We start from the raw sequence: 23,554 nt of genomic DNA on the forward strand, positions 1-23,554 counted from the left end.
AAAAAAAAAAAAAGAAAGAAAAATTCTTTTCTTAATGAAAAGAAGTTTCCTAATAACCATCACTGTAATGGGGAAGTCATTTGATGCACTTCCTCATGTCAGTTCATGGTTCAGCTAGGGTCAGTGTTTACATACAGCTTTGTCAAACGAAAGATAACAGCAGAATATAAAAAAGCATCAATAAGTTATATGGAAATTATTAGTCTTTTGAACAATTTGTACTACAATTTATATTACTTTGTGAAAAGTTTCTCGTGTGTGTGTGTATATATATATATATATGAGAGTAAATAGAAATATTTGTAAATTTTAAATTTCTAAGTATTACTTTGCTGGTTGTTAAATAGTTTAAATGTATATTTTTTCACCCTGCCTTTACAAAAATAATGGCATATTACATACTGTCCATTTTCTCACTTCACTTTTTTTACTTTTAACAATATAGCTTGGAGATCATTCCATTTTTTTTTTTTTTTTTTTTTTTTTTTTAAGAGATGAGGTCTCACTATGTTCCCCAGACTGGTCTTGAATTCCTGGGTTTAAGCAATTCCCCTTCCTGGCCTCCCAGAGTGCTGGGATTACAGGTGTAAGCCACTGTGCACAGCCATTCCAAAATCTTGACAAGGGATTATTCATTCTTTTTCATGACCATGTAATAGTCCATAGTATACCATAATTTATTAACTAGTCTTCCACTGATGAATATCTAGGTTGTTTTCAGCTGTTTGCTGTTTAGAAACATGCTGGTATTAAAAGAAAAGGTTCAAAACTCTTCTCAAGCATTTTAATACTATAGCACATGTGATTTGGGATGATGGACAGTATACCAATTGAAAAATTTATAATCTATTACAACCTTACCCTCTTACCATTGACTCCATTTTTCCATCTTTTTTTTTTTTTTTCCTGAGATGGAGTTTCACTCTTATTGCCCATGCTTGAGTGCAATGGCACAATCTCGGCTCACTGCAACCTCCGCCTCCCAAGTTCAAGCGATTCTCCTGCCTCAGCCTCCCGAGTAGCTGGGATTACAGGTGCCCGCCACCACACCCAGCTAATTTTGTATTTTTAGTAGAGATGGGGTTTCTCCATGTTGGTAAGGCTGGTGTCGAATTCCCGACCTCAGGTGATCCGCCCACCTCGGCCTCCCAAAGTGCTGGGATTACAGGTGTGAGCCACTGCACCTGGTCTTTTTTTCCATCATTTTTTAAACCTTGTTTTCATTACAGTGTCAGGGTAGCTTCTCCAACAGTATTTTTAATCTTACCCCTGGTAAATGTTACCTTTTTCTTGCTACAGTGTGAAGATTGCTCCTGGAGCAGTGGTATGTGTAGAAAGTGAAATCAGAGGAGATGTAACTATCGGTAAGAAAATAGTTTATTTACTGTTTTTCAAGAATTAGTGTGATTTAATCTATTTTAGTGCTTTACAATTAGATACTGTCTTCCATGTTTATTTCACGGATGTCCTAGTTTTATTGACAAAATAATGCATTTTCTCCTATGTGTTTAAAATTTCTGAAGGAATACAGTGTGATGGAGGCTGTGTTTAAACTCCTATCTGAAATACTAATGAGGCTGTATAACAAAGTCATTCATGTATTTGAGAGAGATCTGTTGTGTACCTGCAATGTGCCAGGCACTGTGCTACGGTGCTGCCTTTGTGGAGCTTCGTGGAGAGCGTGGGCCACGGAGTCAACGGACCTGGGCTGCTTTGCTCCCTTTTCCTTTCTTGCTGGGTTACTTTGGACATATTACTTAACCTCTCTAACCTTGATTTTTTTTTCCCCATCTATATAATTGTGTATATCAGGATCAAGTTTGGCTGCATGTAGGGGTGGCTTACACCTGCAGAGGTTTATTCTCTCGTATAAAAAGTTTTGAGGTAAGTAATGCAGGGCTGATAAGTTGATTGTCCAGCGTGGAGCTCCCGTCCTGTAGGCCAGGAAGTGATGGCTAGAGCACCAACTGTCATCTTGGATGAGAAAGGGGAGGCATGGAAGCAAAAGGGCATGTGTCCCAGCTGTGAGTCAGCTCCCTTTAAATAGCCTTCCTGAAAGTTCCACACGACCCTCCCCTGCAGCTTGATGTGTCCATGAGATTGTCTTAGCCATGAGACACATCAAGCTGCAGGGGAGTTTGGGAGATGTAGTCTTAGCTGGTTGCATTGCAGCTGCTAATGAGATCAGGGTTCTATTACAAGGAAAAAGAGGAGAAGAGATATTGGATGGCAATGAGCAATTTTCATAACATGCAAAATAGTAGTGTCTACCTCTTAGGTTTCTTGAAAGAGAACATGAAAATTGTGAGTAGTGAGCTGTCAATAACCGTTTGCTGTTAACGTGGTCAGATCTTCTCAGTGTAGCCTTGCCAGAGCTCAAGTCCAACATTTTACTTACATGAACTTGACTAAGTTCCTCAGACATTTTACTCTGTTCTTTTACCTGGGGTTTGCCTGGATATGGTGCCCTTGCAGTTTTATTAGTGTGAGCTCATTCTTACCAACAGCCGCATGTCACCTGTATGCCACCAGACTAAAGTGTTCAGTGACCTATTACACTTTCAGAGAGGAAATACACTTTATTTCCTTAAATGAACAGTTTCTTTAATAGAAAAAAACCCTGTAACGTCATATTTTCTCCCCAAAAATATCCAAGCCTCCAAACAATTTAGGCATCTTGTCTTATAAAACCAGTGGAGATTGTGCCAGTATTAGGGAACATTGTTAAGAATTTGCCAGGTTGGTTGATTTAATTATTTTAAATTGAGATACTTTAAAAATGTAGAAAATGGCCCTGTTTCTTTTCAGTGCTGTGTTAACTCTTTGTCTTCTGTATTATCTAAACCACTTGCAAAGTGTTTATGAAGGAAAATGAGGAGGGCCATGTTTTTTAATTTTTTACAATCTACTGCAGACTGGGACCACATATTTATCAAAATGCTCCTCTGTGTTCTTTTTACTCATCATTTTACTGCATTATAATTGTGGCTATCATCATGATATTCTAGGAATAATACCTTATAGTAGTTTACAATCATTCTTCAGTTAGAAGGAAAGTAAGACTGAAGTAATTATGTAGATTTTCCCTGGCATTTCTACTTCTTCCCCATTTTACATTTTGTCTTTTTTTAAAAAAAAATCCCTCCATGTTACAACAACTCCGTTTGTTGTTGTTGTTGTTGTTGTTGTTGTTTTGTTACAGGGTCTCGCTATTTTGCCAGGCTGGTCTTAAACTCGTGGGCTCAAGCGATCCTCCTGCCTCAGCTTCCCAAAGTGTTGGGATTACAGGTGTGAGCCACCACACCTGGCCCCACAACAACCCCATTTTAAATAACTATATAATGTCTACTATAAGATAGATATGTAGATGGTATAGCTACATCTGCAGGCATAAATATACACAGACATTACGTGGGTGGGGGATATGTATTTCAGATTTGAAATAACATCTTTTACAGAAGATTTTCTGGGCTGTAAAGGCATTATCTGTGCAAGGAAGGTAGCTGCCAGTGATTGGTGGACCACTGCCTAGGACTGAGTTTTAGGGGTATCAGGGATCAGTATTCACTTTCCTGTTTCTCCCTCTGGTTTTCACTACGTTGTGCTCCTCCCCCTTTATGCCTCTTATGTTCCTACTTTCCCTACATGTTGAAATTATTTAAGAAAGCAGAGGCCAGAAAGAGTTCAAGACCAGTGTGGAAAATATAGTGGGATGAGAGAGAGAGATAGAGAAAGGAAGGAAAGGAAGGAAGGAAGAGAGAAAGAAAGAGAGGAAAGAGAGGGAGGGAGGAAAGGAAGGGAGAGAGAGAGAGAGGAAGAGAGAGAGAGAAAGAAAATAAAGAAGGAAGGAAAGAAAGAAAAGGAAAGGAAGAGAAAGAGAGGAAGGAAGGAGAAAAAAGAAAAATTAGCAGAAGGAAGGGAGGGAGGGAGGAAGGAAGGGAAAAATTAGCCACATGTGGTGGCACATGCCTGTAGTCCCAGCTACTTGGGAGGGCTCAGTGAGCTATAATTGCACCACTGCACTCCAGCCTGGATGACAGTATGAGACCATGTCTCCAAAAATATATATATATATATTACATAAGGAGGTACATTGTTTAAAGCTATTTTCCATCTAGTTTGTTAGTTAGTTAGTTAGTTAGTTTGTTTAGAACCAAGGTCTTGTTCTGTTGCCCAGGCTGGAGTGCAGTGGTGTGGTCATGGCTCACTGCGGTGTCAAACCTCCGCACTCAAGTGATCCTCCCACCTCAGCCTCCAAAGTAGCCAGGTCTACAGCGATGCACCACCACACCTGGCTAATGTTTGTATTTTTGTCCAGGCTGGTCTCAAACTCCTGGCCTCAGCTGATCCTCCTGCCTTGGCCTACCAAAGTTCTGGGATTACAGGTGTAAGTCATCGCTCTTGGCCCTTCAACTAGTTTTTGACCACTAGCTGGTGGTGCACAATTCTGATAGTTAAAATGACATTTTAACACAGACTTTCTTTCTTTCTTTTTCTTTTGTGAGACAGAGTCTGTCTCACTCTGTTGCCCAGGCTGGAGTGCAGTGGCGTGATCTCGGCTCACTGCAACCTTCACCTCTTGGGTTCAAGCGATTCTCGTGTCTCAGCCTCCCAGGTAGCCAGAATTACAGGCATGTGCCACCACACTTGGCTAATTTTTTTTTGTATTTTTAGTAGAGACAGGGTTTCACCATGTTGGTCAGGCTGACTTCAAACTCCTAACCTCAAATGATCTGCCCTTTTCGGCCTCCAAAGTTAACACAGATTTTCAGTGATGGATTATAACATAAGAAGTGGTAATACATTTTTAAGGAAAGAAATATCTAGCGATTGGCTGGGCGCGGTGGCTCAAGCCTGTAATCCCAGCACTTTGGGAGGCCGAGACGGGCGGATCACGAGGTCAGGAGATCGAGACCATCCTGGCTAACACGGTGAAACCCCATCTCTACTAAAAATGCAAAAAACTAGCCGGGCGAGGTGGCGGGCGCCTGTAGTCCCAGCTACTCGGGAGGCTGAGGCAGGAGAATGGCGTGAACCTGGGAGGCGGAGCTTGCAGTGAGCAGAGATCCAGCCACTGCACTCCAGCCCGGGCGACAGAGCAAGACTCCGTCTCAAAAAAAAAAAAAAAAAAAGAAATATCTAGCGATTTAAAGTTTATCACAGCAGATGGCCTCCAAGTGAATACTTGTTAAATTTACTTTGACCCAGTGTTTCAAAACAAGAAAATTTTTGCTCAAATACTGAAGAGAAAAAAACTCAATTTTAAAAGTTAAGGAAAATTTGAGGAAAAATGAAGGTTCAGAAGAGTGTTACAGTTACCGATGGTTCTGTCTTCTACAATTCTTGTCTCATTTTTGTTATGTATGTTTCTTATCTTCAACTGTATAATACGGGAATTTTCCAGAATTGGTATTTAGATAATCATTTTTGTCATTGTTGTATTTGGTATAAAATGTCTCAAGTCTTTTGGCTTCTATTAACTCATTTTTCTGATGTAATGCATCAGATTAAAAAGCTCCTGGGAGATATAATTATAAAAGCAAAGAGTGGAGATAAGTCATCTGATTACAACTCTCACCACCCTGCTTTATTTTTCATCTTAGGGCTTTTATTGTTGCTTTTGCTTAGTTTATCTGAGTTAAGTAGCAATAAACTATAGTTTAATTCATAGTTTTTTTTTTCACGATGTTTTGTGTAATTTTCCATCCTCTAGTCATGTATACTTTTACAAATTATTCCATTCTGAAATATTTTAGGAAGAAAGTAATGTTTTCCTTTGCTATGTTTCAGGCTAATGGAACTTTAAACTCAATCTGTTTTCCTAGAAAAGCAGGTATTTGTTTTTTCAGAGAAACTAGCTGGATGCTTGGAAGTATGGTCCTTAACCAGAAACCCTATAACTTGAAACTCTGCTGGAGCCTGACCCCCTTATTCAAGGCTGTTCAGAGACAAAGCCTGGGAAAAGTAACAGCCGACTTGTTAATTATAATTTGGGTAAATAAGGTTTCATAGCATCAAGCCTATTTTTAGTTAGTCTGCCTTAATTCATGGGCCGTGAATTATTTCCCGTAAATCTGTGAGAGCTGAAAACCTTTCCGAAAGGTACCTTGAAGCACAGTCCCATGGTCCATTACAGGGCGAGAGGCTGGGACAGGACTTAGTCAGGACATCAGTATGTGAAGGCAGAATTCTTCACAGTGGAAATGTTTTGTGCTAGAAGCACTTTGTCCCACTTATTTAGTATCTCTAGGAGAGTTTTAATACAGACCAAAAGCCTCCCTTTCATTGCAGCACTCTTTTTCAGTAAGGCAGAACAGTGGCTTTGACTTGAGAAATTATCACCTATAAAGCACTCTTACGGGTACTTCAGCTTACAGTTCAAGAAAATTGTTTAGTTGTCACAAAAACAGAGCTTAAGGCCTTTTGAATTATTTATTGACAAATGGAAATGTATACAAAAATTGCTTTCTGTGGCAAAGATAGACAGGAAAAGTGTCCTTTACCAGGGAAATGGAAATTGGATGCAAGGAATATCTTTCTGGCTATGTGGCACCAAGCCCAGCCAACCCATTTAGAAAAATAATTCATCAGCCAGTAAGGCAGTTCCAACTCTAGACACATTTATCCAAACAAGGAGATAAGCCAAATAGGGCTTCAGCACATTTGGTAAGAAAATACACAAACTACCCTGCCAGAAGGAGCGCCAGGGTTCACAGCAAGCTTTCAAACAGTGTTTTCCATGGTGACAGAGTTTTAGTTTTAAAGCACTTTAACCTCAAGACCCTTAAACTTCATGTTGAATTCAGACCTGATCTAGGTATAATAAAAGTGCTCATGGCATCAGAAAAGCATGAAGTGAACCGTGGCCACATTTCAGTGTGCTATTTCTAATGGTGCTTGAGTTGCTGGGCTCTGGACTCTCTGCTGCCCAACCTCCCATCATCAGACCACACAGACAGAATTATCCGCATCATTCACAGAAATCACAGCCTTCCTTTAAGAAGTTCAGGCCAGAGGCAGTGGCTCACGCCTTCAATCCTAGCATTTTAGGAGGCCGAGTCGAGCCGATTTCCTGAGTTCAGGAGTTCGAGACCAGCCTGGGCAACATGGTGAAACCCCGTCTCTACTAAAATACAAAAAATTAGCTGGGCGTGGTGGTGGGCGCCTGTAGTCCCAGCTACTCGGGAGGCAGAGGCAGGAGAATTGCTTAAACCTGGGAGGCGGAGGTTGCAGTGAGCCGAGATCGTGCCACTGCACTCCAGCCGGGGCGACAGAGCGAGACTGTATCCAAAAAGAAAAAAGTTGACCAAACCAAAATCTTAGCGGTTACATATCCTGAAGTCTGCTTATGCTAACCACTTCATTCTGTGCCCAGAAAAGACCCACAAGAAGTTGAGATAACCTATTTGATGTATTATTGCCTGTGACATTTACTGTCACCTCACAATTTAAAGGTGATGGTTTCTCAAACTTTTATTTCAGCCGCTTAACACTGGGACCTGTAGTTTGCAATGCTGCCAGCAGGTGGAGGTGGTGTCTAAATCACTGGTCTCACCTAAATGCAGCGGTGCTTTCTCTCCCTCTCTGGACACAGCCCTCAGATTTCTAACCAGGCATTTTCCAGTTACTTGTTTAGTAATCATTAATAATGATAAAGACAGTAATAATAATAAAATACATGCTTAAAATAGTTCACATATTATTTTTTAAATATTGTGTAAGATGTCTTACAGGACTTAGGTTTATCTTAATTTTTTTTTTTTTTTTTTTTGAGACAGAGTCTCACTTTGTCACCCAGGCTGGAGTGCAGTGGCGCAATCTCAGCTCACTGCAACCTCTGCCTCCCGGATTCAAGTGACTCTCCTGCCTCAGCCTCCCAAGTAGCTGGGATTACAGATGCCCACCACAATGCCCGGCTAATTTTGGTGTTTTAGTAGAGATGGGGTTTCGCCATGTTGCCCAGGCTGGTCTCGAATTCTTGTGCTCAAGTGATCAATCTGCTGTGGTCTCCCAAAGTGCTGGGATTACAGACGTGAGCCACCACGCCTGGCCTATTTTGATTTTTAAAAATGTGTGCTTCTGGTATCTTCTGAAAAAAATGTTTAAAAATTTTTAAAAAGTGTCCTTATTTGTTTGGGTTCTTTATGTAAGAAACATGGATTAGTCATTTTTGAAAGGGAAAAATGAAACTATCACTTGTTTTCGTTAGTTTTAAAGAAACACACAGGTCCCAGGGGTATCTTTGTCTTGTCAAGAGCTACAGCTTGATGACTGGCAGAATATCTAGTGTCTCTGGCTACTTGCTACTTATCTAGCAGTGGCAAAGGATCTGCTTTCTGTCACAGACGTGACGATCACTTCCTCCTATCTTTTTTTTTCCCCCTTAGAGAAAAAAAAAAGAGACACTGTCAGAGACAGTGTCTTGCTGTGTCGCCCAGGCTGGAGTGCAGTGGTACAATCATTGTTCCCTGTAGCCTTGAACCCCTGGACTCAAGCAATCCCCCTGCCTCAGCCTCCCAAGTAGTTGGGACCACAGATGCACACCACCATAACTGGCCAATTTTTTTTTTTAATTTTTCATTTTGTAGAGAAGGGGGTGTGACTCATTGCCCTGGCTGGTCTGGAACTCCTGGCTTTAAGTAGTCCTCCCACCTCAGTCTCCTGAAGTGCTGGGATTACAGGTGTGAGCCACTGTGCTCAGCCCCATATCTAAGATTTTTAAAGCTAGTTATGGAAAATACTTTCCTTAATCTTTTTACTGTCCGATCATGTGGTGTGGAATTTTTCCCCTTGGCTAACAGGAGGTATTACCCTGATACATGAGTAGAGGTGCAAAGCGGTTCTTTTTCTTCTGTGTCCCAGACCAGAACGTTATTTTGCTTACTATGAAAAAGTTATGCATTAGCTCTTAGTAGTAAATAGTGATAAATATCCCATTTTTTAAGAACCATGGTCCAGACCCCACAATCCCTCTTTCAAACATTATTTCATATAATTCACATTTCAGCCCAATGAAGTAGGTTACAGATCTCTTCTTTTTATAGATGAGAAAACAAGCCTTTGTGAGAGTAAGCACGTCACCTTTAGGTGATAGAGTCCGGTGTCTAGACTTTCTAGACAAGGCGGGGGGTGGGGCTGGCTGGGGCTTTGATTACAAAGAACCTAAAAGAGGCAGATTGTGTCCTGTTATCATAGAATATTTTGACGTAAAATATAAACCTGGTGTGGTGCAAACTATAAATTTCAGTTGGTTCCCACAGCTGGAAGCCTTACAGTTTCTCCTTTAAAAGAAATCCACTGCTCGTTTCCCTATTGTTTAGGGCCTCAGCCCCAAAAGTGGGATGTCTAAAATGCCATTATTAAGGGACCTGTGAAATAAATTATGGTATATTAATATAAAATGAGATACTTTTCAGCCATTAAAAAGAATATCTATCTAGATATACTTACATGGAAAAATCACCATGAAATAAACAAATTGTAGAAGAATAGGTGCTATTTCTTGGTTTGAAAGAAGTGTGCTTAAAATGCATATTTTTCTCCAAATCATATTTATTTTTAAACTTTTTAATGAGATATAGCTTATATGGAGTGATATTTACAGTTTTTTTTTATTGTTTTTTTTTGAGACGGAGTCTCACTCTGTCACCCAGGCTGAGTGCAGTCGTGTGATCTTGGCTCATGGCAACTTCCGCCTTCCAGGTTCAAGTGATCCTCCCACCTCAGCCTCCTGAGTAGCTCGGACCACAGGTGTGCACCACCATGCCTGGCTAATTTTTTTGTATTTTTCGTAGGGACAGGGTTTCACCATGTTAGGTAGGCTGGTCCCAAACTGCTGACCTCAAGTGATCCACCCACCTCGGCCTCCCAAAGTGCTGGGATTATAGGCATGAGCCACCGCCCATAGCAATATTTACATATCTTAAGTGTACAGTGGAGCTTACATCTGGAATAATATACCCCAAACTTTTAAGAATAGTTACCTCTAGGTAATGAGATTAGCATAAGAAGATCTTTCACTTTTTGCTTTGTTTGAATTTTTTGTAATCATGTTATTATATAAATATGTATATATCTGTGAATATGTGTATATATATGCATATATATTTTTTGTTTGTTTTAAGTAAAAGATTAGATGCACACATTTACACTCATGTTCAACTTGAGAAGCTTCCCAGGGATCTCAGAGATCCATCCCATCTTCTATCCTGAAATCTTCCATCCTGAATAGGAGAATATGCCTGGGAAATTTTACTTTAAAAGCTGAAGATTTGGAAAGCCAGAAGTGACTGAGAGATCAAGGCCACTCTCTTGTTATTTCTTACCAGACTGTGCGTCCTGATAAGAAATGTTGGGGTGTTGGACTGAGCAGCCTGTTTTAGGCCCCCACCCTCCTTATCAACCTCCAGCAATTCCTCATCAGGAAAAAGAATAGGCGTCCCTGAGGTTCTCTCCAATTCTCTGGGCACCAGAAACACCTCCTTATTTTTAGTACATTTGTGAATGAGTGTATATTAAGCATTCCCAGTTTTCAAGATAAAAAGTTCAAAAGGACAAAAATAACATGTATTTATTTTTGTTGCCACATATCATATAGTGAGGCATCTCAGCTGTCACAGGCAGATAATAATTATGAATCGACAATTTATATAATTAGGTGGGGCACAGTGGCTCACGCCTGTAATCCCAGCATTTGGGGAGGCTGAGGCAGGAGGATTTCTTGAGGCCAAGTGTTCAAGACCAGCCTGAGCAACATAGTGAGACCCCATCTCTAAAAATTAGCTGGATGTGGTGGCATGTGCCTGTAGTTCCAGCAGCTCAAGAGGCTGAGGCAGGAGGATTGCTTGAGCTCAGGAATTGAAGTCTGGAGGGAGTTATGATCACGCTACTACACTCCGGCCTGGGTGATAGAATGAGACCCTGTCTCTAAAAAAAAAAAAACCAATTTACACAATTGCATACCGAATTTCTTGGACAGTGTCACTTTCCTAATCCCCCACCCCCTCCGTCAACACTTCTGTCCACCCTCCCTTACTTTCAGAGTCAGTTATTTCATCTGCTTTTGTTTACCCATAAAAATTGCCTTGAGGGTTACATGGGATAGGTATTGGAGAGAGGCTGAAGGAGGCTATTGTTTTCCCATCAGTGGTTTCATTATCACCAGAACCCTCAGCCTGTGGTAGATAAAGCTGGGAGGGAGTGTGTTAGCATTCCAGGCTCAGGGCGGGGTACCGTACTGGTGAAGTGAGAGTAATGAGGGCTCTGGCTGTTCCCTTCAATTCGAGACTGGAGGCATCGCCTCAGGGCTCCCCAGGCCAAAGTCCTAGGACTCCAGTGATCACCTTTGGGTCCTTCTGCTGCCTCCCTTTAACCTTTTCAGCTTTCACTGGTTTGAATCATATCCTGGGCCAGACGGCAGAAGCTGTGCCTCCTTTCAGTAGGTGTACTCGTAATAGGGACACTGACAGAGGAGCTAAGCTGTTAGATCCCATAATTTCTGACTTCTGTCCACCCATATTTCTCCTTTTTTTTTTTTTTTTTTGAGACAGAGTCTTGCTCTGTCACCCAGGCTGGAGTACAGTGGCATGATCTCAGCTCACTGCAGCCTCTGCTTCCTGGGTTCACACAATTCTCCTGCCTCAGCCTGCCAAGTAGCTGGGACTACAGGCACATACCATCATGCCTGGCTCATTTTAGTATTTTTTGGTAAAGGTGGGGTTTTGCCATGTTGGCCAGGCTGATCTCGAACTCCTGACCTCAAGCGATCTGCCCATCTCGGCCTCCATATTTCTTCTTAATTATGTAATAAAAAGACTAATTCAGAGGCACACTCACATAAGAAAGCAGAGCATGTTAAGCAAAGAGAGCCTTACCTTGCTGAGGGAAAAGAAGGAATTAATTTTTATTGCCAACTTTGTGTCACATGCTGTGTCTCCCAACATTATCACCCCTAGCCCTTACAGCAACCCTGTGGGACTGGTGTTGTCATCACCTCTGTTTCACCACTGAGATCATGGGAAGCTTCCGAGTGGAGGCTGAGCCAGAGCTGTCTGGCTGTAGTGCCTGTGCCATTCCACTCACATTTGCTTGCAACTTGGCCCTGACTACTGATGATAAAGCCCGGGAGATAGTATCTGTGAAGTACCTAGCTTGGTGCCTGGCACATACTTAGAAAATGTTCCTCCCAACAGCCTCACCCATCCTCAGTCACCTTCTACCCTCCTGTTGGAAGCATAGCCTCCACCACTAATTTCTTCTCAAACTATTTTTAACAGGACCTCGGACAGTGATCCACCCTAAAGCACGAATTATTGCAGAAGCTGGGCCAATAGTGATTGGCGAAGGGAACCTAATAGAAGAACAGGCCCTTATCATAAATGCGTGAGTAAGACTCTTATACATACTGTGAACCAAGGACCATGGGTAATGGTTTTTCTTAAATTTAGCTGTCTGTAAGAACCTTTTCAACTGACATCTAGGAGGCCTACTATTTTAGAGCTAGAGAAACATTAAGGGTCTTTTTCAACATAAGTAAAGAAGCAAACCAAAAACCATATGAGGGAAAAGACTTGTCCAAGATGAGAGAGCTGAGTAGCTGCCTAGAATCTTTGATGCTGGGCCTGGTCATCTTCCCCTTACATGTGGCTTTCTCACCCATTCCTTAAGCAAACATTTCCTGAGCACTTCAAGCCTCCAAGTGCTGGGCCCACCACCCTGCAGAGAGTTTTTTTGGATTTTTCGATTCTAGCTGAAATGTTATTACTCATGCCTAAACATGTGAATTTAAATCTAATATATTTTTTCACATGTTTTGCACAGGTGACACCCAGAATTATAGTTGAAAAATGTGGAGTCCTAGAGGCAATTTTTTAACTGTAATGATTAAAAAATAATAAAATACTAGAACATGTGCATGATCATAGTGAACCAGACTGTAAAACCCATGAATTTTTCATAAACATTTATAAGTTCTTTCTAGATAAAATTTTGGGAAGGAATTCAAGCTTATACCTAATTTATAGCAACCATGTATGGAATTTGTAAGAAAGACCTTGGGAAAATATTTAACTGTCAGAAAAAGACTGATTTAATGCTTACTTAGGATTTAAAATACATTTGGCACCTTCAGTGTAAGTCAATTAAGAGCAGCTATATTCTGCAGTAACTCAACTGTCAGAGATAAAACACCATTTAAAAATGGCGTCCTCCTCTTAGAACACAAACATTTTATCTTCCAAGTATTTCAACTAGCTAACTAATAGCAATAATTATTTTATGTGAATATCTGTTTATGTTTCACAATCCCAAATAATTATTAAGAGTGGAAAATTTTCAAGTTAGGCATGATTTTGATTCTAATTAACAGCCTAAAAAGATAGCTAGCATCTTTTTTCCTTTGTCCTGGAGAAGACCCACTGGACTTTGAATTTAAAAAATAAACTCAAGTAGGCCGGGCGTGGTGGCTCACACGGGTAATCCCAGCACTTTGGGAGGCCAAGGTAGGTGGATCATGAATGCGGTCAGGAGTTCAGACCAGCCTGACCAATATGGTGAAACCCCGTCTCTACTGAAAATACAAAAAAAAAATTAGCTGGGCATGGTGGCACCCAACCTTGTAGTCCCAGCTACTTGGGAGGCTGAGGCAGGAGAATCACTTGAAGCTGGGAGGCGGAGGTTGCAGTGAGCCAAGATTGTGCCACTGCAAAACAGCCTGAGCGACACAGCAAGACTCCATCTCAAAAAATAAAATAAACTAAAATAAATAAACTAAGGGAGGCTGTTCTTCTCTACACACCAATGACTTCTTTATTTTTCAGTAGCTCTCTTCAACTCAAAATCAAGCCTGCTCTAGCATACAGGATGAATGAATGACTTAAATTAAGAAATAACTTACATAGGCTGGGCGTGGTGGCTCACGCCTGTAATCCCAGCACTTTGGGAGGCCCTGACTAGTGGATCACCTGAGATCAGTTCGAGACCAGCCTGGGCAACATGTTGAAACCCCATCTCTACAAAAATACAAAAATTAGCCGGGCCTAGTGGCACGTGCCTGTAGTCCCAGCTACTTGGGAGGCTGAGGCAGGAGAATCTCTTGAACCCGGGAGATGGAGGTTGCAGTGAGCCAAGATGGCACCACTGCACCAGCCTGGATGATAGAGTGAGATTCCGTATCAAAAAAAAAAAAAAACCAACAACAAAAAAAGAAATAACTTACATAGTCATATCTTTTAAGCTTGATGTAGGTAAAATTTAAAGAATTAACCCAAATTCGAAAATGGGAAGAAGATTGCTTATCGTGTTACTGACTTTTTGGATGATTTGTTTCTTCTTTTTATAGTTACCCAGATAATATCACTCCTGACACTGAAGATCCAGAACCAAAACCTATGATCATTGGCACCAATAATGTGTTTGAAGTTGGCTGTTGTATCCTTTACAATAATCTACCATAAATAATTCCCGGCTGTCCTTTAGTACCTAAGTCTTCTGTAGAAATTGTAAAACTGTCACAATTTGTCTATCAAATATACTTACATTCATAATATATATTATAATTACATTTTTAAAAGTAGGTCATCCAGGCTGGGTGCGGTAGCTCATGCCTGTAATCCCAGCACTGTGGGAGGCCGAAGTGGGCAGATCACTTGAGGCCAGGAGTTCAAGACCAGCCTGGCCGACATGTTGAAACCCCATCTCTACTGTTAAAAAAAAAAATTACAAAAATTAGCTGGGCACGGTGGCGCATGCCTGAAATTCCAGCTACTCAGGAGGCTGAGGCAGGAGAATTGCTTGAACTCAGGAGGCGGAGGTTGCAGTGAGCCAAGATTGTGCCACTGCACTCCAGCCTGGGTGACAGAGCAAGACTCCATCTCAAAAAAGAATAAAAATAAAAATAAATAAAAGTAGGTCACGTAGCTCTTTGAACAGACTTTTTGAATAGTATATATTTTTAAAATGGTCCCTTCTGTTCCTGTAAATAAGTCAATAAAGTAAGTATGCCATTTTTAGACAAACGCAGACACACACATATCTTTAGCTCAGCCCTTTGAAAGTAACCACTTCTTTTGCTGGTTGACAGGTAGCAATGGCTAAGTGACAATAAACATAGAAACAGCAATGCCGGCTTCCTTCTTGATTGAAGAATCCCAACTTTGTCAGTGTGTCTCCTATATAGGTTTAGGTAGACAACACATTGTCTGATTCAAGAAAATGGTGTGTAGGGGTGAAAATATTCCATTATTCATGTGTTGTCTTTCCCCCTCCCCCAGAATGTCTCCAGTTCTTTTGCTTAGTTTAGTACTCTAAAAAGATAGTAAAATCAGGCCAGGCGCGGTGGCACATGCCTGTAATCCCAGCACTTTGGGAGGCCGAGGCGGGCGGATTACCAGAGGTTGGGAGTTTGAGGCCAGCCTGACCAACATGGAGAAACCCTGTCTCTACTAAAAATACAAAATTAGCCAGGTGTGATGGCGCATGCCTGTAATCCCAGCTACTCGGGAGGCTGAGGCAGGAGAATCACTTGAACCTGGGAGGCGGAGGTTGTGGTGAGTCGAGATCGCACCATTGCACTCCAGCCTGGGCAACAAGTGAACCGAAACTCCGTCTCAAAAAGATTGAAAAAAAAAGATAGTAGAATCTTATGGTGTCAGTAAAACATACAATATATAGTAGAAAATATTTAGAAGGAAAAATCTAAATGTTCAACGATAGCAAGATATTTAAATAAATTGAACTATGAGCATAAAACCACTAGGACCATTAATCAGTCTTTTAAAATTATGTTTTCAAATATTTTATTTTATCTTTTTTGAGACAGGATCTTGCTGTGTCACCCAGGCTGGCATGCAGTGGCACAATCATAGCTTACTGCAGCCTCAGCTTCCAGACTCAAGCATTCCTCCCATCTCAGCCTCCCAAGTAGCTGGGATTATAGGCGAACACCATCGTGCCCAGCTAATTTTACTTTTGGTAGAGATGGTGTCTCACTCTGTTGCCCAAGCTGGTCCTTGAACCCCTAGGCCCAAGCAGTCCTCCCACCTTGGCCTCCCAGAGTGCTGGGGTTACAGATGTGAGCCACCCTCCCTGGCCTAAAGATTTTAATAGCGTGGAATAATGCTTGCAAATTTAAGTGAACTGAATTACCTATAAAAGTTTATTGGCCGGGCGCGGTGGCTCAAGCCTGTAATCCCAGCACTTTGGGAGGCCGAGACGGGCGGATCACGAGGTCAGGAGATCGAGACCATCCTGGCTAACACGGTGAAACCCCGTCTCTACTAAAAAATACAAAAAACTAGCCAGGTGAGGTGGCGGGCGCCTGTAGTCCCAGCTACTCGGGAGGCTGAGGCAGAAGAATGGCGTAAACCCGGGAGGCAGAGCTTGCAGTGAGCTGAGATCCCGCCACTGCACTCCAGCCTGGGCTACAGAGCGAGATTCTGTCTCAAAAAAAAAAAAGTTTATACAGTATGATTCCCACTTATATACAGGAAATTCTATATATTTATATAAAGATATATCAAAATTTAACAGTGTTTAAATGATTGGGTGATGGATAATTTTAATTATCTTGAAACAATTATGAAAATACTCATAAAATCAGGGTATAAGGTACTCGTTTCTTCAAAAACAAGTCATTTATTTATACCTAGAGATATTTATGTTTAAAGATTAAACCGTTACCACAGATTGCCCAGAGCAAAGAGTTCTGGTGAGGGTGAGCCTGCATGGCCCATCTGACACCTCTGTCCTTTGTCCCAGTGCAATATAAAAACATACTGTTAGTGGGGACTAAAGGTGAACATATTTATAGTATTTACCTAACTCTGGCTTACAGATTCCCAAGCTATGAAGATGGGAGATAATAATGTCATTGAATCAAAAGGTAAGCTATGTTCAGAGTTTTATTGTCAAAGCAGTGACCTCTTTTCTCTTTGTGTTGTCCTGGGAAACAACCTAATACAAACTGGCAAGGTGGTGTGCTTGGAAGGGGGCTACAATAGCTGGCAAACTAATTCTTTGCCAGTAAGGAACCTAATCTGGTTATGTGGTTGTCTGGTAATGTTAAATACATTAAATTTAAAAGCAGCTGTGTACAGGATTGAATTAAACCATAAAGTTTAAATGAAAGATTCCGAAAAGATTTCTACTAAATACTAGTCTCTGAAATTTTAGTTGGTTAGTGTTGTTGTAGAATTAAAGGAGGGGAAAAATCACAGTGTCTCTAGCAGTTGCTTTCTTTAATTTCAGAAATACTTTTCCCTAACCAATCAGAAACCAATATCATGAGCTTGTAAGTGGGACCAGACAGGAGATTACGTAAAGTCTGTGTCACTACTAGGAAGCAACTTCAAGAGCTTGTCCCACCAAGGTCCAGAAAGAACCTGGATGATGACAGTTCTTTAGAATAGTGGGTTATCTTTCTTGGTCCTGAGTGGCATGAAAGAAAATGCTGCTTTTTTAAATAATAAAGTGATACTTTGTGTTAATCTACTTAATGACTTTTATTTTAATTTGGATTATCAATTATCACTATTATCATCAGCATTTTCTGTTTGTGCTTACTGTGTTTCAAACCTGTGCTCATCACTTTACATCTGTTCTTGCATTTATTCCTTAAACTGTGAAGTAGAGTGGCCTCTTCGTTTTATAGATGAACTTGAGCTTAGAGACTTTGCAGTGACTTTCCCAAGGTCACACAAATAGCAGCAGAGCTCCATTTTGAATCCATCTGACCCTGGCTTGTACTGCCTGCCTCTGTGTTGTCCATACAAACTCCAAACTGATGTATTTTCTTTAACTTTTTCTTAAGGCCAGTTTACATTTTTATACCTAAATCATCTTAGGAAAAAAAGTGTTGCAATCATTTGATGTCTTAAGTTGCAGTTCTTTCTATGTTTTCATTGCAGCATATGTAGGCAGAAATGTAATATTGACAAGTGGCTGCATCATTGGGGCTTGTTGCAACCTAAATACATTTGAAGTCATCCCTGAGAATACGGTGATCTATGGTGCAGACTGCCTTCGTCGGGTGCAGACTGAGCGACCGCAGGTACTAGAACCTCTCTTTAAAAAGAGTTCTGTCTGCTAATTTTCCCAAAATACAATGTAATTGTCTTCATGAGGCAGCAGGTACACTATTTAAGAAGAACATAATTAAAATAAAAGAGGCCAGGCTCAATGACTCATGCCTGGAATCCTAGCACTTGGGAGGCCGAGGCAGGAGGATGACTTGAGGCCAGGAATTTAAGACCAGTCTGGGCAACATAGTGAGACTCTGTCTCTACAAAAACTAGAAAAACTTAGCCAGGTGTGATGGGGCATGACTATAGCCCAGCTACTGAGGAGGCTGAGGTGGGAAGATAATGCTTGAGTGTGAGATTACCATGAGCCATGATCATGCCACTGCACTCCAGCCTGAGCAACAGAGACCCCAACTCAAAAAATAAATAAATAAAAAGAAAACAATGAGAAACATCCCGAAAAACCAGGATTTAACTGCAGTTCAATCCCTGAAACCAGGATTTAATTGCAGTTCAGTTAGTCTTTAGGTTAATATCAAAAATATATACAAGGATGACGATGACAAGTCAGTTATGAGAAAAGATCCAGAAATGTTACTCTTGGTCTCATGCATTGTCACTGACAATGCGTAAACAAACCGTACAAGCCATATTGATTTACTCCTAAAATATCAGTCTTCAAATTTAAGGAATGACCATACTACATTTATCCTGTGCCTCTACCTGGGGTGTGTCTATTTAGTTTATTGCCATAGCTTCATAATAAACACAGTTTGTGAATAAGAAAGTGTGTTTGAATATTTTCCTGGCTTGAAAAATTATCTCCTCCTAGAAACTCAGATCAAGAATAATGTAGAGTAAATATTTGGAGTTTAATATTAGAGTAGGAGATGAAAAAGGGCATTTGGGCTTCCTTTGGACATAAGACATTTGTATTGCAGTTTTGAGCCTCATTGCTTGGCACATTCGATGTATATTTCTTCAGTTGCCTAGCCTCCTTTTCTTCCCACTAAAGAAAATAGTTTCAAGCACTGTGGGAGGCCAAGGCAGGCAGATCACTTGAGCCCAGGAAGGAGTTCAAGACCAGCCTGGGCAACATCATGAGACCATAAAAAATCATCAGTTGGGCCTGGTGGCATTCACCTATAGTCCCAGCTACTTGGGAGGCTGAGGTGGGAGAATCGCTTGAGCCCAGGAGGTCAGGGCTGCAGTAAGCTCTGTACCACTGCACTCCAGCCTGGCTGACAGAGTGAGGATCTGTCGCAAAAAAAGAAAAAAAAGAAAAAAAAAAAGAGTAGTTTCAAAACATAACTATGCCTCTGATTCTTAGCCATATTTTATCAGGAATCAAAACTCCAGTTCTTTCTGGGTTACTCTATTTCTGTAATGTTTGGCGTCATTATTCTTATTACTATAAGCAAGTATTACTCTATAGACTAAAAAGGAAATAAGGCCAAATCTAGTCATTTTTTTACTTTCTACATAACAGCAAAAATGACTGAAGACTGGGAAATGAAGCTGGTGTTGGGGAAGGGAGATTAGAATTAAGTGAGCAAGAATATCTGAAACTTATTATTTTATAATACGCAATATTGTCTTCCACATTTCACTAATCATAAGGACTATATAGAGGTCTTTATTAAAAATAAAGGTTCCCCGAACTTGTTGAGTCACAGTGCTAGGGCAGGGGCCTAAAAAGCTATATTTTTTACAAGTACTGCAGTGAGTTTTACAGTCAGGAAAATCTGGGCAGTACTAATATATAAAGAGTGAAGATCAGACAGGTGTACCCAAGTACACCTCAGCTGTGTGGCTCTGTAGGTTACGTGGAAAACAAAATACTCTGGGTGTTTTAATTATGTCATCTTCTGTAATCGGAACTTTTTAACTTCTCAGAAGCCAAGATGAAATCTACAAAAGCGAGTTTGAAAAGTGACTTCTGTATGTTTTTATATAAATATATAAAATCTGTTGGCTTTTTCTTGTAACTAGAGTTAGCATATGTTCATTATAAATTTAAAAAAAAGAGCAGGTAAGCAAAAATGAGTCAATGAAAATCACCTGTAATTCCACAACTTATTTATTAATAGCCATTGCTACCTGGAACTTTTTTTTTTTTTTTTTTTTTTTTTTTTTTTGAGACAGGGTCTGGCTCTGTCACCCAGGCTGTAGTGCAGAGGCACAATCATGGCTCACTGCAGCCTCAACCTCCTGGGCTCAATCCACCTGCACCCCCGCCGCCCTGCTTCCACCTCAGCCTCCCAAGTAGCTATGATACAGGGTCGTGCCACCACACACAGCTAATTTTTTACTTTTTTGTAGTGACAAGGTCTCCCTATGTTGCTCAGGCTGGTCTGGAACTCCTGGGCTCTAATCATCCTCCTCTCTGGGCCGCCCAAAGTGCAGGGATTACAGGCATGAGCCACCACGCCTGGTCGCTGCGTGGTACTCTTGACTTTGCTTTCTGCCAGTCAGCTTTAATTACCTTATCTTTTTAGCCCCAGACACTACAGCTGGATTTCTTGATGAAAATCTTGCCAAATTACCACCACCTAAAGAAGACTATGAAAGGAAGCTCAACTCCAGTAAAGAACTAAGAACAGTATATGACATGAAGATAACATTTTGTCTTTGACCACTGTCTTTTGAGTGGGCCCACAGTGTTTATGCACTCTTAACAATGCACAGAATAATACGTGTTCACTGTATTTTGTAAAATTGGGTTGAGAGGAAACTAATGGAGTTTTATTGTAATTGTCCTTTGTAATTTATATAAATGTATTATTTTCATATATCCTTGCTTCTTTTCTGATAATTTACAGATTTAGCTTTTCTTTTGTTGTATAAACTGCTGCCACAAATTTTAGTTATGTGAAAGACTACCCATGATAAGAAAAGACATACTTTTATGTATTTACATTCTAGCATAGACTAAACCGAATAAAAAGGCTGATAACAGCGCCTTTAGTGGGCATAATCAGGTTTTCTATTTGAATTAATCTTTTCTCTTAATTTTTATTGTGTACTAGTTGTATTAAAGCTAATGTGTTTACTTTTTCCTCTTGTGGATTTGTAGCTGTTTAAAATTTCAGGTGAAATTTCAGTAGCTATTGAATTAATTTAGACTTCACTTTGTTTTTAAGAAAAATAATGTTTTTTTTTTCTTTTTGGTGAAACAAAAGTAATCAGGGAAAGATGTCTTCAGTAGAATACAAATGAGTGGCATTCTTGGGTTTCTGAGGACAATGAAACTAAAAGAAATTTTGAAATTTATACAAATTTCTGAAATTGTTAATATTTTAGCATAGTACTAATCACTCATCATTGAGCTTTATTATTCTATTGTCTGTAGTGAGCAAGATGTTGAGAATTTTATAATTCCAAATTTTTAAAGTAATTCAAGTATACATTTACTGGAACATACTTCTCAACTTTTGAATTAGTAGATATTGACTAATACTAAGATACTAAAATACTAAGATATTTTCTCAAAATTTAATTTTTATTTATTTATTTTAGAGACAAGGATCTCACTCTGTTACCTAGGCTGGAGTGCAGTGGCACAGTCTTTGCTCGCATGGATCACTTGACCTCCTCAAGCTGAAGTGATCCTCCTGCCTCAGCCTCTTGAGTAGTTGGGACTGCAGGCATAAGCCACCATACCTGGCTTTTTTATGTTTTTTAACTTTTTGTGGAGACAGGATCTTGCTGTGTTGCCAAGGCTGGTCTCAAACTCCTGACTCAAAATTTAATTTTTAATTGTGAATAGAGAAAAATATATTTTTGAATTTCTGAAACTGACAATGCAAATTAGCCCAATTGTTCAAAATTGGAATGATTTTGGTAAGAATACTCATGACTAAACTTGGAAAACTATACTGTACTGGATGGAACATTGAGCTTTTGAAAAGGAGAACATAAATGCCCTATTTCTGTTAACTGCTATTTATTCATTTTTCAACCCCCTGGTGATCAGTTCAGAATGTTGTTGATCTTGGAAATTTTCTAGATAAAAGAAATCAGAAATTACAAGACAGTCTTTGAAATTCTATACTGGTTCTAATGTATTCTCTCTGGACAGGCTCTGATATGCTAAGTAAATGGCCTTTCCAAACTACACAGGTACTATGTGGGGCAACAGTGAGATACCTTCTAAGGACTTGATAAGAAGAAATCACCAGAGAATCAACACATAGTGAGGAGAGTCTCAGTGCTTCCCAGGTACACTGTAGGTTATTACATGATATTAACTCATTTGAGGAAAGAAAATAACCAAAATTATCAACTCACCAAAATGGGATTTGAAGAAACAAAATATGACAGTGTGTATACAGTGTTATCCATGAAAAGGAAGTCCTGCATCCAAGAAATGTGAGTAATTCAGTGACCCAAAATGTTCTCTACTTCAGTTAGGACTAGTTTATCAACACCCAAGGTATGTGGCCTAGGGAGAACATATCTTGAGACTTGCCACTTCTTTTGGCACTAATTACAAGTCTAACTGAACCATCTTCTGATTGTTAATATGGCGTTTAAGCTATTATTGTTCAGGAAGAGGGAGAATTCTGCTTAAGGGCACCAAAATTTCATTCTGCACATAGTAAATTTAGAGAAATTCTCTAGTTTATACGTCAGTCTCGTGAATTTTGTTTGTGTGGTTCTGCCCCCAAGTTTGTCAGTTTAGTCTATGAATTTCTGACTATTCTAATGAAACATAGTTTCTGATTCTTCAGGATAGAGAACCAAAGCTCAGACAGATAACTGCAAACTTCACTCTTTGGGGCTTCTGCATAGCCAGGCTGTCAGCCTTCTCCTAGTGGCACTCTGTCTCACTTGAGACTACACTCAAACTGCATCCCAAATATTCTAGACAAATAAGCTAAGTGGTTAGGAGAACCCAGACACCCGTGTGACATGGGGTAGTAACTGGACAGGGAAAAGAGAGAAACCATTTTATCAAATCATCTTATTGCAATCTGGCACTAGCTCTTTGGTCAAGATGATGGATCTTCGCCAATTGAATAGTGTAAGGTCTGGAAACAGCGATGAAACTTCACTTCATCCATAAGCACACACTGTAGTAGTTATGTATGCTGTGTAACAAATTACCCCCAAAACTAAAACAACACACATCTTATTAGCTCACTCAGTTTCTGAAAATCAAGAATCTGTGTATGTCTTAGCTGATGCTGGGGCTGCAGTATCCATTTCCAAGATGGCGCACTAACATGGTTGTTGCCAGAAGGCCTTAGTTCATCATCACATGAGCCTCTCTACAGGGCTACCTGGGTGTTCTCTTGACATGGCAGCTGGCTTTCTCCAGAATGAGTGATCCCAGAGAGGACGGAAGCCACAGGGCCTTTCATGACCTAGTCTCTGAAGTTGTACACGATCATTTCCACTGAATTTGATTTGTTAGAATTGAGTCACTAAGTCCATTCTACACTGAAAGGATGGGGAATTAGGCTCTACCTTTTAAAGGGAATGGCATCAAAGAGTTCATGCTCATATTTTTATTTTTTTATTTTATTTATTTA

The 23,554-nt window shown here is 40.2% G+C and overlaps 1 protein-coding gene across 1 annotated transcript in view; it reads left to right on the forward strand.

The window, feature by feature from the left end:
- The window catches only part of DCTN6 (dynactin subunit 6), a 28,732-nt gene extending 6,683 nt beyond the window's left edge, over positions 1-22,049 (forward strand). Inside the window, exons 2-7 of the mRNA XM_010370888.2 lie at positions 1,300-1,364; positions 12,276-12,381; positions 14,339-14,427; positions 16,832-16,879; positions 17,904-18,046; positions 20,516-22,049. Coding sequence (XP_010369190.1) covers positions 1,300-1,364; positions 12,276-12,381; positions 14,339-14,427; positions 16,832-16,879; positions 17,904-18,046; positions 20,516-20,614 — 550 coding nt within the window. The 3' untranslated portion in view covers positions 20,615-22,049. The remainder of the gene's footprint in view (positions 1-1,299; positions 1,365-12,275; positions 12,382-14,338; positions 14,428-16,831; positions 16,880-17,903; positions 18,047-20,515) is intronic.
- Positions 22,050-23,554: the final 1,505 nt, after the last annotated feature.

Source organism: Rhinopithecus roxellana, chromosome 9 (assembly GCF_007565055.1).
Source record: "Rhinopithecus roxellana isolate Shanxi Qingling chromosome 9, ASM756505v1, whole genome shotgun sequence".
Classification (NCBI taxonomy): domain Eukaryota; kingdom Metazoa; phylum Chordata; class Mammalia; order Primates; family Cercopithecidae; genus Rhinopithecus; species Rhinopithecus roxellana.